The 16,478-nt window shown below is 36.2% G+C and overlaps 1 protein-coding gene and 1 long non-coding RNA gene across 8 annotated transcripts in view; both read right to left on the reverse strand.

The window, feature by feature from the left end:
• Nucleotides 1-7,169: 7,169 nt before the first annotated feature.
• On the reverse strand, nt 7,170-10,977 carry LOC118646305. Its single transcript, XR_004963865.1, has 2 exons — nt 7,631-10,977; nt 7,170-7,557 (listed from the first exon to the last, which is right to left on the reverse strand). It is a non-coding gene; the product is annotated as an uncharacterized LOC118646305 (long non-coding RNA).
• A 2,351-nt stretch (nt 10,978-13,328) lies between these two features.
• The window catches only part of LOC105831397 (synaptic functional regulator FMR1), a 112,107-nt gene continuing 108,957 nt past the window's right edge, over nt 13,329-16,478 (reverse strand). For 4 of the 7 annotated variants that reach the window (XM_012671485.3, XM_012671484.3, XM_012671483.3 and 1 more), the window contains 3 exons: nt 15,924-16,139; nt 15,362-15,463; nt 13,329-15,200 (listed from right to left, as the gene is read on the reverse strand). In XM_012671485.3, the coding sequence (XP_012526939.1) occupies nt 15,013-15,200; nt 15,362-15,463; nt 15,924-16,139 (506 nt within the window). In that variant the 3' untranslated portion in view covers nt 13,329-15,012. The remainder of the gene's footprint in view (nt 15,201-15,361; nt 15,464-15,923; nt 16,140-16,478) is intronic. The other 3 variants (XM_036295511.1, XM_012671486.3, XM_012671489.3) reach the window with 3 other exon arrangements.

The following is a 16,478-nucleotide window of genomic DNA, read 5'->3' on the forward strand; positions in this document are numbered from 1 at the left end:
CAAACCGTTATTTTTAAAAACATTTATTTTTATGATAATTTTTAAATAATACCAAATGGATCTCTTATTCAAGATATTATAATGTTATTTAATTTCTGAGTCAACTATGACGCGCATGGACAGCAAAAAATCGGACAGCATTGTGATATCTTTTATGAGACATCAAGCTAATATCATTTAGCTGATGTCATAAGGATAACATTTTCAAGAAACTTAAATAAAACTCTTCAATAAGATATCTTAAAGACCTCTCTTAGTAGACGTCTATGATAAATGTTACCATTTTAACATCATTTCCAAGATATCTAAATGTTTTCTTAAAAAAGTTCTCTTAAAGTTTTCATTCTGACAAACGTGTTGTCTGGGACGGAAGAAAAAATTTATCGTAAATGTATAATAAGCTTTCATTAAATTACTGTTCACAATTACGATAGAAATAAATTAAGTTATTTGCCGATTTTATACGTTAATATCTCGATTATTGGTAGATTGGTAGAAAATTGGTGGCTAACCCAAGACAATATTGAACTTTTATGTTCATCTCAATCCCGTCTATCTTTCTATTACGGGATGGCTTCCAATTACATTTCACCCGGTATATGTTTATATAAAACATTTTTTCCCAGGTTAGCATAAATGTGCAGGTAGTAAATACATGAATGTAAATTTTAAGTTGGTGTTAAAAAACAGTAAAACCACCCTTCAAAGATAAACACATTTTTATATTTTCTCGATAAAAGTAGTAAACTAAATAAAAAGTAAAAAAATGTTTTGTACAAAAGTTATACAGTATAGATATTTCCACTCAAAAAAATTTTTTGCTGACATAGACAAATTTCTTGATATTACAACCAAAATGTATCGCTAATTTTTGCATTTGCTAGAATTTTGGCTCTCACGTATAAAATTTGAAAATTCTGCTTCTATCAACTAGATTGATTAGATGCAATATATATATATATATATATATATATATATATATATATATATATATATATACAGGGTGTCCCAACGCACATTCTCGTAAAATGATAAAAGGGATCGAGATGAACATAAAAGTCCAATATTGTCTTGGGTTAGGTCGAGATATTAATGGAATTCTATTAGATATTTATGGAATTCTCAAATAATCTAATTAATTTTTATCATAATTGTAAACAGTAAATAATAAAAGCTTATCAAACATTCATAATAGATATTTTTCCGTGTTATGGCTCAAGCGGATCGAGCTCTTCCCTCGGCGCGCTCTCATTCGCATAATTTAAAAAATTAATACCTTAATTATTGGTAGACCTAACCCGAGACCTAACCTAAGACAATATTGGACTTTTATGTTCATCTCGATCCCTTTTATCTTTTTACGAGTATTGACCCATGTGCGTTGGGACCATAGACATAGTATATCTAGACCGAGGATTGTCCCAAATTTCAGGGGTGGGGGTAAGGCTTACGTACGATATAACAGGTATTTCCTTCTCTCTTATACACGCCTGCGTGTGAGAGAGAAGAAAATACCTGGTACATCGTCCGTCCCTTTTCAACGTCTACGTTTGTCCTTTTCTACGTATGCCTATACCCCTACTCCTTAACCGAGCAGGCCTGGTTGGGACACTGTGTGTGTGTGTGTGTGTGTGTGTATATATATATATATATATATATATATATATATATATACACTCACTCGAAAAAAAGCGGTACACCTAAAATTTGTCAAAAAATCACTAAACTTCCAATGACGATAACTACGCGAGTAATAAAGATAAAAAGGTTTCTAAAAAAAGAAATTAAAGGCTTCAAATGTCTACTTTAAGAATTAATTTAGTAAAATTTTGCATATTAATTTTTTTCAAAATGGCGTATGACAAAGCGAGAGCATGCGAAATTGAGAAATATTGGTCCGAGTTTGCGACAATCCATGGCGTGAGGCAAGTATCGCAACTTAATGGGATAAAAAGCATGCGATAATATAGTTTTCCTTTCAAAATGCTTTTTTACTCGTCTCGATACGATGATTTTCGCTGAGATATGCGCATTTAAAGTAAAAAACTGCCTTTTTATTCAAATGCGCATATCTCAGCGAAAAATCATCGTATCGAGACGAGTAAAAAAGCATTTTGAAGGGAAAACTCTGTACTATCGCATGCTTTTTATCCCATTAAGTTGCGATACTTGCAATGGATTGTCGCAAAATTGGGCCAATATTTTTCAATTTTGAGTGTTTTTGCTTTGTCATACGCCATTTTGAAAAAACGTATCACACATAACTGTGATATAAAATTTTTTTAAGTGGCAATCCGAATCTTGGAAATGCTTCTTGGAAAACTCTGCTAGCTATATTAGGTGCTGAGATATTCAATTTTGAAGTTTAGTGATTTTTTGACAAATTTTAGGTGTACCGCTTTTTTTTCGACTGAGTGTACACACACACACACACACACAGTGTTTGGTATTTTTTAATGGGATGTTTATGAGCAGGTAGAGCGCATTAAACTAAACAGAAAAGTCCTTTACTGTTTTTCCATTTTCGCAATAATTGACGAGTTATTGACTTGTAAAATTTGCTGTATTTGCCCGGCCTATCAGCAAATGCATGCGCGTCGAGCGCCCGGCCGCCCCCGCCAGCGCTTGAGCCTTGAGATTGCTTGGCGCGCGGGGGAAGTTGTTACAATAAGTGGCAATGACTACGGACGAGCGACACGTAACGCTGAATTCTCCCTTTGAGTTATAATAGTTTCTTACTTTTTTTAATAAAAATAAAATTTTCTAACGACAAAAAGTACGTGTATACGTGTACATACATGTGTACAGAAAAATATCAGTTCTAATGCTTAAAGAAGCGATTACTAATTTTATTTTTTTAATAATTATTTTTAATAAAAGATATATTTTTTGATGATAGTCTCAAACGTCGTAAATTGTCATTATAAATTAAAAAAAAACTGTTATTATGTGCTCGAAAAAAGAATTTATACTTCTTCAAAAAACATTACAAAACTTTATCGATTAAAATCGAAATAACAACCAAATAAAATTTTTGTTTTATCTTTATATTTTTAATTAAAAATTACATAACTAGAAAATATATATTTTTAATAAAATTAATCCCCGTGATAGACTTATAATACACAGAGAAAACTTTATAGTAAAAATTACTATGGTAAGTAGTAAACGCGGACCAAAGAGGAATTATGGAAATTTGTTTTTCATAAAATTATGATAGTATTTACACCACTCATATGGTTTAATTCTCTGAAATTTCTTCTTATAATTCGTGGTTACTATCGTAAATAATAAATCATACATAATTATTCTATAAGATTTTCTCCGTGTAGATTTACGAATATATGAATTTATAAAACGTTTGAAAGCTTATAAACAATATTTATTTAATTCAAGAAACTTTTAGTATGTAATTTGTGTGTGTGTGTGTGTGTGTGTGTGTGTGTGTGTGTGTACATACAATCGCGAGCTAAAGAATAATCATTCAATAATCAATTTCTCCTTTTTGTGACAGGAAATTAAATGATTCTTTTGCTCGTGATTTTATATCGCTATTGCTATTCATGCCAATTGCTATACACGCACACGTAGAAAAATATGATTCTGGTGTTAAAAAAATCAATTATTCAATTTTCCTTTTCTTTTAAATATTTACCTTATCTTTAATGGTTGAAAAGAATATTTTGTCGATAATAATAAACATCTCACTTACATATGTAAAGAACCTCCCGTCCGCCGGTATCACCGACCGCGCACGGCCCGGCCGAACACCCGCCGGGCCGCGAAAAACGACGGCCTAAACACCGCATAAAAAGCGATCCTCATCTCCGCTCCGCGTATTTCCCCCGCGCGCTCCCAGCCTTCACAGGAAGGAGCGAGCGCGGGAAGACCCGAGGATCCACGAGGATCTCCGATCCTCCACCCGAGCGGGTATAAAAAGCCGCTCCGGTGGAGGATGCGACACTTCTCGATCCGACCGTGCTCCGGTACTCCGATCCCGACTGGAACACGATCAAGAGAAGCTTCCTGCGATACGGTTCTTAGAGTAGAGTGTTCTCCGCCTTAACCAAGAGCTCTCGGTACCGCTCGCATCCGAACTCCTAGTTTTCGCATCCGTAGCAGAGGGTAGAGCGTACTCCGCCTTCGCTGAGGGTTCTCGGCTTCGGATATTCCTCAGTGCCCGATCACCCGGCTCGAACATCAAGAGGGTGGAGTGTTCTCCGTCTCCCTCGAGAGATCTCGAGATCGACCGGCGTTTCCTCGATCACCCGACGCAAGCCATACTCAGCGCATAAATACCCCGCGCCGCGCACCGCGCACCAACAATCTCGAGGCTCCGGCAGCTACCGCCCGCCGCACCGCGTCACGGAGCGTTGCCTCGCGCCTCAGGGCATTGCTCGTCGCCGTACCCCGCGACTACCACAGAACGATTCACGCGACCGGAAACGGCTGTTTTCGACCATGCGACGTATTGTATATAGATTCACTTGTAAATAATGTACATAGCTCTCCAGATTTAAAATATATTATATTATCTCTTTTACCGAAATCACGTCTATTGTCTCAGGGACCTTTCCTACACCCGATCCCGGCGAATAAAAGTCCGCGTAGGAAATACGGTCCGTTACACATAAAACAAATAATATTTAACATTTTCCTGTGTACACACATACACACGAATTACATAATAAAAGTTTCTTAAATTAAATGAACAAATAAAAATAATTTGTTTTTTTCTGAGTGAATGTATAAATGGATAATATAATACACACATAGATAATATAAATAACACGTAGATATTAGATGTAAAATAAGAATATGTTAATTTTTCAGTATTATTACTTTATAAACACTAGATACACAAGTTAATTTTATTAAAAATTTATTTCAAAAAATGAACAGCGTAGTCAAATAGATACTAAAAAAATCGTTACTTATTAAAAATTTAAAATTAGTAATCGCTTCTTCAAGCATTAGAACTGATATTTTTTGTACACATGTATGTACACGTAAACACATACTTTTTGTCGTTAGAAAATTTTATTTTCATTAAAAAAGTAAGGAACTATCATAACTCGAAGGGAGAATCCAGCGTCGCTCGTGCATTGCCGCTTGTTGTAACAACCCCATTAAAAAGATGAAATGGAAATCCAGATGGTTATCCACATGCATGTGGATAACCATCTAGATTTCCATCTCATCTTTTCAACGGGGAACTCCCCCCACGCGCCTAGCAATCATAAGGCTCAAACGCTGGGGGAGGCAGCCGGGCGCTCGGCGCGCTTGCATTTGCCGGTAGGCCGGGCTAATACAACAAATTTTATAAGTCACTAACTCGTCAACTATTGCAAAAATGGAAAAACGGTAAAGATTTTTCTGTTCAGTTTAATGCGCTCTACCTGCTTGTAAAGATTCCATAAATCTTCATTAAACACCCTGTATACATGCTCGAAGGACTCTTATAATAGCAGATCCGCTAAAGTTTGTAAATAGTGCAAAAAGCACATCGTTTTCGTTTTGGTAAAGTATTATCGCGATTAACATAATTCGGACGTTGTACGTAACTGTTTATATCGTCTTCGCTGATTAAATTTTCAATTGTTAAGCAAATAAAAATTTAATCAGTGAAGATAATATATGTAGATAGTTACGTACAACGCCCGGATTGTTGTTAATCGCGATAATACTTTATCAAAACAAAAGCAATATGTTTTTTGCATAAAAGAAGACGACCATAAAACAATAATTTATTGCTTAAAATGTGTACATGCTATGTGTACTAATCATGTTGCAAAAGTCTGTTTACAATGTTCCGCTGATTTGCCTTAATATTTTTTAAAATTTTGATTAATTAATAAATGTATTTTTTATATATTTATGTGTATATATTCTTATGTTGTCTTCCATTTAATTATATATTCAACGTGAAAAACGTGCGTAGCAAAAAAAATCTCTTTTGAAAATCGGTGATTTTCAATATGCAAAATAATTATATTTGTTAAAAGAACGCATTACGACGTATTTGTTTCTTAAAATTTGAACTTTTTCATTCAAGAAATTGTACTTTAAAGTTGTTCAAAAGTCATATTTTCATTTTTTTAATCATGTTACGTCCTGGGGGAGGGGGAAAGTAACCGGGGCCGAGCGTAAACCGTGGTTCCCCAGGAGCGTAACTGATTGTGAGTTTGTGAGTAAAAAATTTTCATCCGGTTATGGAATATATATATATTTTCTTTTATTATTTTACAATTGCTCCTCCGCCCGCCTTCCTCGTTTCGGAGGAGGTGCTCCTTCGAGGGGCTTGAGGAGCCTGCGGTAAACTTCGATAGATCGAGGGGTCGCCTTGCCGGATAGTGCAAGTTTTGGAAGCGACCCGACGAAGGCCTCGTCGCTCGTTATGCGGGGGCCTTGCCGCAGGGGTGGACGGGCCTGGCGGTCCACCCTTGCGGGACGTGTGAGAGCCCGGATAGGGGCGGTATCGGTCCCCGGGGGTAGCCGGGGCGGCGGGCGCCTGAAGGGAGCGGGGTTTGGTGGTGGTGCTATACGGCAGGGCGGTGCCGGGGACACTAGTCGGGGGCAGGGGGTCGGCTATGGAGGTGGCAGCTCGAACGGCCCCGGAGATCCGTGCCGTCTCGGGGAGGCGTCGGGGGGCGGAGGTTGATCGAAGACGCGCGGATCAAAAGTCCCAGCCTCGATAAGGCGCCATTTCAACCTCTTAATCTGCCGCTTCCTCCCCCCTCGGCGAGACCGTGGCATGATGTCGCACTGTTAGGTTGTAAACCGAATTTATTAGAAGAACCCATGATTATATAAAAGACACGTGTCAGGCAAGTAAACGAGTGTGGTAAGAGCAGGCCTCTGGCACTGAATAGTTTCGCGTGACCTCCTTAGTGTCCGAGATCCGCTAGGGGCGCTGGCAGTAACATAGTCTTCTTACAATTTGTTGCCATAGTTGTCATCAGTGCCATGGCAGCATGCGATTGTACGCGACAGCAATTTATGACATACATAACAATAAATATAAGTATATTAAATAATCAGAAAATATTTTTATTATTTTATTTAATATTTGTAATACAAGTAATTATTAAAAATCAAATCTTTTAATTTAAAATGGACAGGTTTATGAAATAAATAAGTGATCGATACAATATATACAAATGTATAAATAGTGTAGATATAAGTTAGATATAAGTTTATTAGTTAGATATAAGTTTTCTTGTACAATAAGTTCTTTGATATTTTTAGTGACAAAACTGTTTTCTATTTTTATACATTAGTACCATGACAAATGATTCAATTTTAGTTCCATTACAGATGAAAGTACATCTAGACCAATTTACTGGTAATTGCAATGTAGTACAAGCTATCAAATCTATAAATGAGAATTTAGGCTTATTTATACTATTTCTTGTGCATTTTCTTCTTTGCACTGTTGTACTATTTCATGTACCATTTGTGTCTGTTTGTGAAGTAGTGTGTTATCCACAGTAATTTCTGCCCATGAAATTGTGACGGTACGGTGCCTTTCCGCAACCTTGGTTATTTATAATATGACTGGAAAACAAAAATAGTTTTATCTATTTGTGTAGATAAGTATACAAAAATGATACAATAATTGTTTACTTACAACGCCGAGTACTTGTCCATCAGGACCTGTTAGTTCACGCTTCCACAATATATCTTGGGCCATAAAATGTTTTTCACACAGAGATTGTCCTGCCCGCACTATAGTTTTTTCTTCGAATTGCATCTTGCCATAATTTTCTTATATTTTCGTCCTTTGGCACAATAAAAAAATGTACTTTCTCTGAATTCGATTTATATCCGGAAGTACATCCCGGAGCTATGCAATGTGGCATGCTTCTCGTTTTACTAGTTTCTGTAAACGTTCACTATTTATCAAGATATATTTATCACTATCACTTGCTATCACTATTTATCACTTGCGTGTGTTCACGCGTTGCACCACGCTGCAATAGGTTAGAGGGCTATGTTACTACCAGCGCCCCTAGCGAATCTCGGACAATAAGGAGGTCACATTTTTGCTTGAAAATATAAGCGAGTGCCAGAGGCCTGGGTAAGAGTCATGTAATTCGTGTAACGTTTCTTTTATTTGAATTCCTCTCTTTCTCTCTGTTAATATTTATTTCCCTTTCTTTTAGTTTTTATGAAATGTTTTAATCGGGGTAATTTTGCTGGGTTAGATGAGAAAACGAGTCAATCTGCCAAGTTGTAATTGTATGAGTCCGTGGGGATAAAGCGCCCAAATGGGCGAGCCCATTGCCCACGGAATAAGGAGGGGAGTGTGGGGGATAAGCGCCCTAGTGGGCAGCCCGTACCATCCCACGGAGTGTATGTGAGAGATCGACTCGGGTTCTGTTCTTACCCGTCTTGTTCCGTTTCACACGGACGCGGACCGAGAGTACGTGAACAGAGGGAGAGAGAGAGAGAGAGAGAGAGAGAGAGAGAGAGAGAGAGAGAGAGAGAGAGATAGAGAGATCAATGATAGTTATTGTTATTATTCGCGTAGTTACTGCCTGCCACGTGAACGACGCGGTTCTTAGTGGTGCTTTAGGAAATGAGTTTAGGCCAAAAATAAAAAAAAAGGAGAGTACCTCTTTTCTTTTGTGGGTACTGTTCGGATGCTAATGAGAGGAAGAGCGTACAATTTTGCGACAAGGTATAGAGAGCGTGAGGGGGGAGCGCCCAGGGAGGGCGCAACAAATCCCACGCCAAGGAAAGATGAGGCGTTTGTGACGGAGAGCGCCCTATGGGCTGCCCTGTGGTGCACAGTTAGGTGGAGGAACGACGTAGGGGGTAAAAAGCGCCTTAATAGGCGCCTGTTGTCCCCTGGACACCTCCTAACTTAAGCGCCCCGGTAGGCGCCCCTGGCTTGAAGTTCAGGGAGGAAGCAGGCGCCTGAGTCGTAGCGCCCTGCTTCCAGGATGAAGATTCAGAGAAGTCGCTTGTTTCGTTTTTGGGAGCACCGATGATGATTTTGCCCCGTATTTTGCCCCACTTAATTTAATAATTCTCGCGCAATACAAGTAAGAAATTTTATAATTTCGTTAAATAGTTATATTAAACAGAATTTTACGACAAGAGAACTTTTTATTTTAAATAAAGTAAAGTGAGCTTACACTTGACAAATTATAAGAGTGAATTTACAGCGTTTGTAGATAAAAGAGATGTTACTTACGCACTGGTTGCTTCTTGTATCAAGAATTTAATAGCGCAGTGTAGTGACTTATTTATATAAGAGCGCGATGGCTTATAACTATTCCACGGATAGCACTTCTTCTCTGCAGAGTAACGTCTATGCCTACTGGCAGCGCGACTCGTTATATGAGCGAGAATGCTGCTTCCTGAGGATCTCGCGCTCCTTATATACCCCAAAACTAGGGGGTCCTAGGGGTACGCGGGTGTAGGGAAGCTCAAATCCATGGAAAATTCCGCGACAAATAGCTATTATTTTTGAAATTTTATGGTTTTTAATTTTTATTCGGATTATTATAAACTTCGGTCAAGAGGTAGCCAGGGTGGTTAGCGTTTGAATGCTTCCTTCGCCTTTCTCCTATCACCTCTGTGAGCGGAGTAATTAAACCGCATACCTTCGTAATTACTTTACTCATGCTATCTCATTCATACTTCCCCGATTGGAATAATGCTCGAGCTATTGCTATCCTACTTGGTACACGCGCTCCGCGGCTGGACCGACTCTTCGGCAGCGCGAGGGTGTCACGCGTGAACCGCATGGTTGAAAAATATTCACATTACTCCAGGTTGTTAATAATGTGAAAGAGTTATAGCATGACTGCGACGGATTGCAGTATTATTAATTAACAAGGGAGTTGAGGGGTGGCGGTTGCACCCTGTCGTTAATAGCAAATAGAAAGGTGACGAAAGAATATCACTCTTTTAACGAAATTTTTAACTATACGTGGCATGATTCGATGGATTTGAGCTTTGACACTGGGAGTAATAATCACGCACGCAATAATAATAAAATTTAATAAAGAGTATAAGCGTAGGGTGTACGCGCTAATACCCAGCGCGTCTGATTTCGTGGGGAGGGGAGCGCTCGGTGAGACGGGTGCTCCGGCGGAGCGCGCGAGAGCGCGGTGCGCGACGTGAGATGAAATAGGTGGAAAATTTCATCGAAGGTAACAAATCATGAAAAAAAAAAAACAATTTTCAATTTTGTCACAAACTTTTCCTCATATTTTTGTTTATAATTTTTTTTCAATTCTTTAAAATGCTTTTTCATGTAATTATTCTAAAACTAGAGATTCTGACGAACAAAATTAGACCTCGAATGTTTAAATCCGTTTAAATTCCAGGAAATCGCACTTGTTTGAGTGTTCATAAAGTCTTCAGGATCCCAGAGGTTTATGAAAGTTTTTTTACGTGTGTTCTATGATTAAAATTGCATTATTAGGAGTCATGGAGGGGGAAAAACCAAAATATAGAAAGTGGTTTGTATCGAAAACAGTTCAAGCACTTTTAGTGGAAAAAAAAAAAATTATGAACATCAACAAGACTTAAAAATTTTTTTTTCATTCTGACAAAAAATACGGATTTTTAAATTCTTAGAAAAAATGTTTTAAGATTATGTTTCAGAGATACACCTCCAATTAAAAAAAAACCTTGAAATGTCTACTTCAACATATTTTTCCTAAATTTTTCGTGGGAATACTTCATGGCAAAAAATGATGGAAACGGACATGGCGCCGGCAGGGAGCGTCCCAGATGCGCACAGTAATAAACGGACACAGCAGGCTGAGTGAAACGGACACAGACGCACGGACCAAATGCGCACAGACCAAACGGTAACCAACAGACTTACTACATGGGTTGCAACTTTTCGGGCACCTCTACCGACGGGGTGGATGCGGGAGAGGGAGCGAAGCCCTCCTTGCACTCCCCCCCCCCGCCGTGTGTGTGTGTGTGTGTGTGTGTGTGCAAAGCATTCTCGGCACTACATGGGTTTGCGACTGTGCATATTTGGTCCGTGCGCATTTGGTCTGTGTCCGTTTCACTCAGCCTGTGTCCGTTTATTACTGTGCGCATCTGGGACTCACTTGCGCGGCATCACGCCTTCACAGAACATTCGCTCCAACCGCGTTCATTGAATGTACTAGCTTGGTTTTTATGTTGGATTTTTTAATTATTCTACGACCACAAAGGTAATAAAAATTTAGATTTTATTTTTATTTCCAATGTATACAAGGTAGCTGAAAAATTTTTACATAGAGGTAGAACGGTCCAAAAGCAGAAAAATCCTCTACCAATTTGCAATTTTCGCAATAGTTAATGAGTTAATTTTTTAAAAATAGCCGATTTGCCTGGCCGCCAAATGCCGACAAGCGCGCGGCAGCGTGAGGCGAAATAAGACCGCTCAACGAGCTTGCAAACAACTTTCTAGCGATCGCGAACGCACATCTCGCTGGGCGGTCTTTTCTCGCCTCACGCTGCCGCGGGCACTTATCATATTCTACACAAAATAATTATACGCGATCAGAATATTGTGCACAAATAAATTGTACACCAAAAAATTGTACGTGGAAAAACTGCACAAGAATTATCATAAAAATGTCTTGAATTCAAAAATTGCACAGGGATATATTGTGCGTATAAAAACTGTCCATTAATTATTTTGTAAAATATATTATTCTTAAAATTACATGTAAAATGTATTATATATACTTAAAATTAAACATTTAAATACTTTGAACGTACATTTTCGACACAACTAACATTTTAAAATATTAAAAAGCGTTTATCCAAAGTCAGTTCATTCCAATTCATTCCATTCTTTACACTTAAAAGGCATTTAGTCTCCACATCAGAGTATTTAATATTTGAGTATAATACATGTTGAAGAATACGTAGAAAATAGCGGTGTACAATTTTTAATTTAATTGTAAACAGTTTTTCCACTTTCAATTTTTTTTACATACAACTTGTTTGTGTACAATGTTATTATTGTTTAATTTATTTGTGGAAAATATTATCACATTGTCAGTCTCGTACAGAATATTGTACAACGTCTTTTCTCTATAAATATTATATCAAAGAAACTGTATAAAAAATTTTAGTGATATTTTTGTGTAGAATATTTGTCTAAATATTTTAATATTTTGAAATGTTAGTCGTGTCAAAAATGCACGTTCAACGTATTTAATTTTGTATTTAATTTTGAAGTATAATATATTTTACAAAATAATTTGTGGACAGTTTTTGTATGCACAATATATCTGTATGCAATTTTTCATTCAAGACATTTTTATGACAATTCTTGTGTAGTTTTCCACGTACAATTTTTTGTGTAGAATATTCTTCTGATCATGTAAAATTATTTTGTGTAGAATATGATTAGTGTTCTGTCGTGCGCTGATCGGTAAGCCGGGCAAATCGGGTATTCTTTAAAAATTAATAATTCGTTAATTATTGCGAAAATTGCAAAATAGAGGATTTTTCTATTCAATTTAGTCCGTTCTACCTCTATTCAAACACTATGTAAAAATTTTTTAGCCACCCTGTACACACTGAAATAAAATCTAAATTTTCATCAACTTTGTAGTCATAGAATAATTTAAGAATCCGATATAAAAACCAAACTAGTACATTCAATGTACGCAGCTTGAGCAAGTGTGTTATAAAGGCTAGTGTCCCTTGAATATAAAGTCTGGCTATGCATCGTATCTGTTTTAATTGGTTCAAGTTTGCAAATCCATTAAAATCCATTAAAATCCAATAAAATGGCAAAACCAATCACAAGTGCAAAAAGATCGTATATAAATTTAAAAATGTATGTAAATACGTATGTATGTATATATTCATATACATACATACATACATACATATATATATATATATATATATATATATATATATATATAATATACAAAATATTTATTTTAGTGTTTTCTAACAGAGAAAAATACTGCAATTACAAGAATGTTTTCTTAAATTAATAACATGTTCTTCTAATGTATAAGTTACTCATTTTTCCTTTTCATGTGCCATATCCAATCCCTTGCAGGTCAGCGATCAACCTAGCGATTACATTTCGGTCTTCCGCCGCGGGGAAGAGTTTCTCTGCCCAAGTTACTCATTAAACTAATTAAACTTAATTAAATAATAATTAAGCAGATATATTAAACAATTAACTTCAATTACCTATACATTTGCGCATTAGTAAGACAGACAAAGGAACGATGGAGAACAAGGAGAGGAAAAAAGACATCTACTACAATTTTAAAAAGAAAATATTACATTATTTATATTAAAGGAAATTCAAGGTTTATTATATGAATGGCCAGTCTATGTACAGAAATGTTTTATTCTTAAATTATGCACAAATTGCAATCAATACAAATGTATCTGAAACAAGCAAGTTGGGGGATATCTCAGTTTTTAGCTGTCATAAGAATATTGAGATAAAATGACAGCTGTTTTGTTAGGTGTCGATATATTGCATCAACCGCCATGTGTTTTTGCAAAATTCATAAGACACGTCCGATTAGTTGTTGTCATATCCGGAAGAAGAAACAACTGTTTTAAATTGATAATTAAATCTTAATATGTTGATAATCAATTTAAAACAATTGATCATATCTATTTTATAGCTTAGTATAGTAAAGCTAGTTTATTTGTTCAGACATCCACATTTCGACTAAGTAGTATTATAGTAATAAAGGTATGCGCTAAGTCTGCACTTTAGCTAGATATCATAAAACATGTATCATTCCTTCTCTGGCACATCATACATTGGTATTACTAAGTATACGTTTACTTTCTGTTTAAATCATGCAAAACAATGCAGAAACAAACTCGATATCAAATTCTAAAGTTTGATATAGTATGCTTAAACTGTAATAAAAGTAAATTTAAAAAATAAAATAAAAGAAACAAGAAAAGACGCTAAATTCAAGTGTATTCAGAAATAAAAAATCAACTCCTTGTGCACATCTGATCGTGTTAGATTCGAATAAGTCATGTTTTCGCAACCATCATGATATAATTTTAATCAACACTCAGCTTTGAAACGTAAAAATCTAGTGTTGTTAACTCTACTAATAATCATAAATGAAAAATTCAATTTCCTCAAGTAAATAGAAAGGAACATCATTGGGAACATCTTTGAACCAGAATTTCTTAGAGCTGCCGCCTACCATTGTTACGATTAACAACGGAAATTCATTTTCCTTGTACCGCATTGAGTTGCATCTTAGTTATGCCGCATCGTTCATTTAGGTTTTCACAATTATCTCCAATAAAACGCCAGAAATTAAATTAAATCGATATAAAATAATAAAATATCAAAGTAACTATACACATCTATATATTATTATTACGGAACATCGATGAAAAATACGTAGAACAATTTGTGTGATTTATGATTAAGCTAAACTAAATAAATCTTGAACGATATCAAAATCACGAAGCTACAAGTATCGAATTATATATGTAAGTACTAGTACGAGCGACATATCTAGATGAAAAACTATTCAGAGCGATAATTGACGTACGAGCCGCGATTATCCAACCTAATATTGGATCGTTAAACGTTAACGAGTGACTAAGGTGTACTGTGTCACAGTACGTCCGAAGCACTGTCACATAAGTTAGGAGCTTGGTATAAAAATGAGGCACAGTTTCGCAATCAGGGAATCCTTCTTACCAAATACTATTCTCTATCTCCCAATGAATGTATCCATATATCAAACATGACAGTGTAATTACCATCATTAAACTAAACCATGCATGGATATTAATATGTGTCCTTAAATGTGTTTAAGGAGAATGACGATTTCTTAAACAACTGTCGTATTCTTATCGGTAGCAAACAGTCTTAACAACGAGCGTAGACTAATCATGTCGCGTTCCATAATCGTGTAGTCCTTGGCGTTGGTATGCGTCATGTTACGTGCTGGGAGTTAATAGCTCTCATCAGGTGTAACGTAGCAACGTTAGTAGCAATTAGCGACAACACAATGGTTGGGCTTAGCCACTGGTACCATTAACCAGAGCTTCCTTAGGCTTATTGCTCTGCTGCATACGAGGAGGACGAGACCGATGTTCTCTTTGGCCTTTAGGTCCTTGCGAACTGTTGTTAGACATGGACACGTCGTTCGCGGGTGTTCCTTCCTTGCTATTCATTGTTGATTGGTCGCACGGGCCGACATTACTGCCTAAACAAATGTATAGATTAATTCTGAATGTTTTCATATATATAAGTCAATACACCTTTCAAGTGAATATTAAACGCTGGAAATTATAATCTGCTTCTTCATACAACCAATCGTCCTAAAGACATGTCACACGCGACTTTGATATTAGAAAATAGGCCTACCTGTCTGGCTAGCACTCATTGGCGTTGAGTTTCGTTGTCGTGACCGTCGAAATCGTCTTCGTCTTATTCCTTTAGCTCCTCCCTCCACACTCGATACTGACTCTATACATACACAAACCATTGTGACCATCCGTCGTAACTCACTAATTTCAAGATTATTTAAGAATCACAGGCTGCATTATATACGTTAGTAGAATATATATATATATATATATATATATATATATATATATATATGTATATATATATATATATATATATGTATAGATATATATATATATATATATATATATATATATATATATATATATATATATTTATGTAACTTTCACAATAATATTAGTGTTAGATGGTCACAAAAGTTTGCTAGTTTCAAAGCATTCCGATACGTCACATATTGTTCCATCTTTAGGATAAAACGGTTATGAGAGGAATTGTAATCAACATATGTGCGTATATCTTTCTCACACACATTCTCTCTCTCCCTCCCTCTCTGTTTCTCTCTCCTCCCTTTCCTCCTTTCCACTCACACACAAGCAAATTATCAGCAAATTATTATTACCTCTATCAATGCTTGAAACGTCTTGGCTGTCTAAAACAGTGTCTTCGTCATCAGTAGTACGACGACGTTCATCTCTACGATCTCTACGTTGGGTTGGAGGACGACCTTGTCTGCCACTCATATACCCTGAATTACCGGCACCGCCTTGATGAGTTCCTCTTGGCGGTAAATCTCGAACACGATCTTCACTGCCATCCAAAGTATCTCTACGTAATCCTAAAAAGTTACATGATATCCTTAGATATACACATGTGCATAATTACAATATTTTTATTTGCATTTCATATTTTAGATTTACTAATTTAGATATACCTAAAAAATGAATAATCAAATCGAGAGAAACTGTCATATCAGGTTTCTTACAAAAACTTTTCTAAAACGTAAATATTATATTATGAAAAAAAGTCGGAGTAAGGCATAGTTAATTTCTGCCCAAAAAGCATAAGTTATAACGTAAGTTATAAACGTAATATAAGTTATACCTATAATCTTACATTTTTTTAGTAATGCAACATTTTTAATCATTTAAACTCTTGAAAAGGGATCAAAATTCGC

This window comes from Monomorium pharaonis, chromosome 1 (genome assembly GCF_013373865.1).
Source record: "Monomorium pharaonis isolate MP-MQ-018 chromosome 1, ASM1337386v2, whole genome shotgun sequence".
Taxonomy (NCBI): domain Eukaryota; kingdom Metazoa; phylum Arthropoda; class Insecta; order Hymenoptera; family Formicidae; genus Monomorium; species Monomorium pharaonis.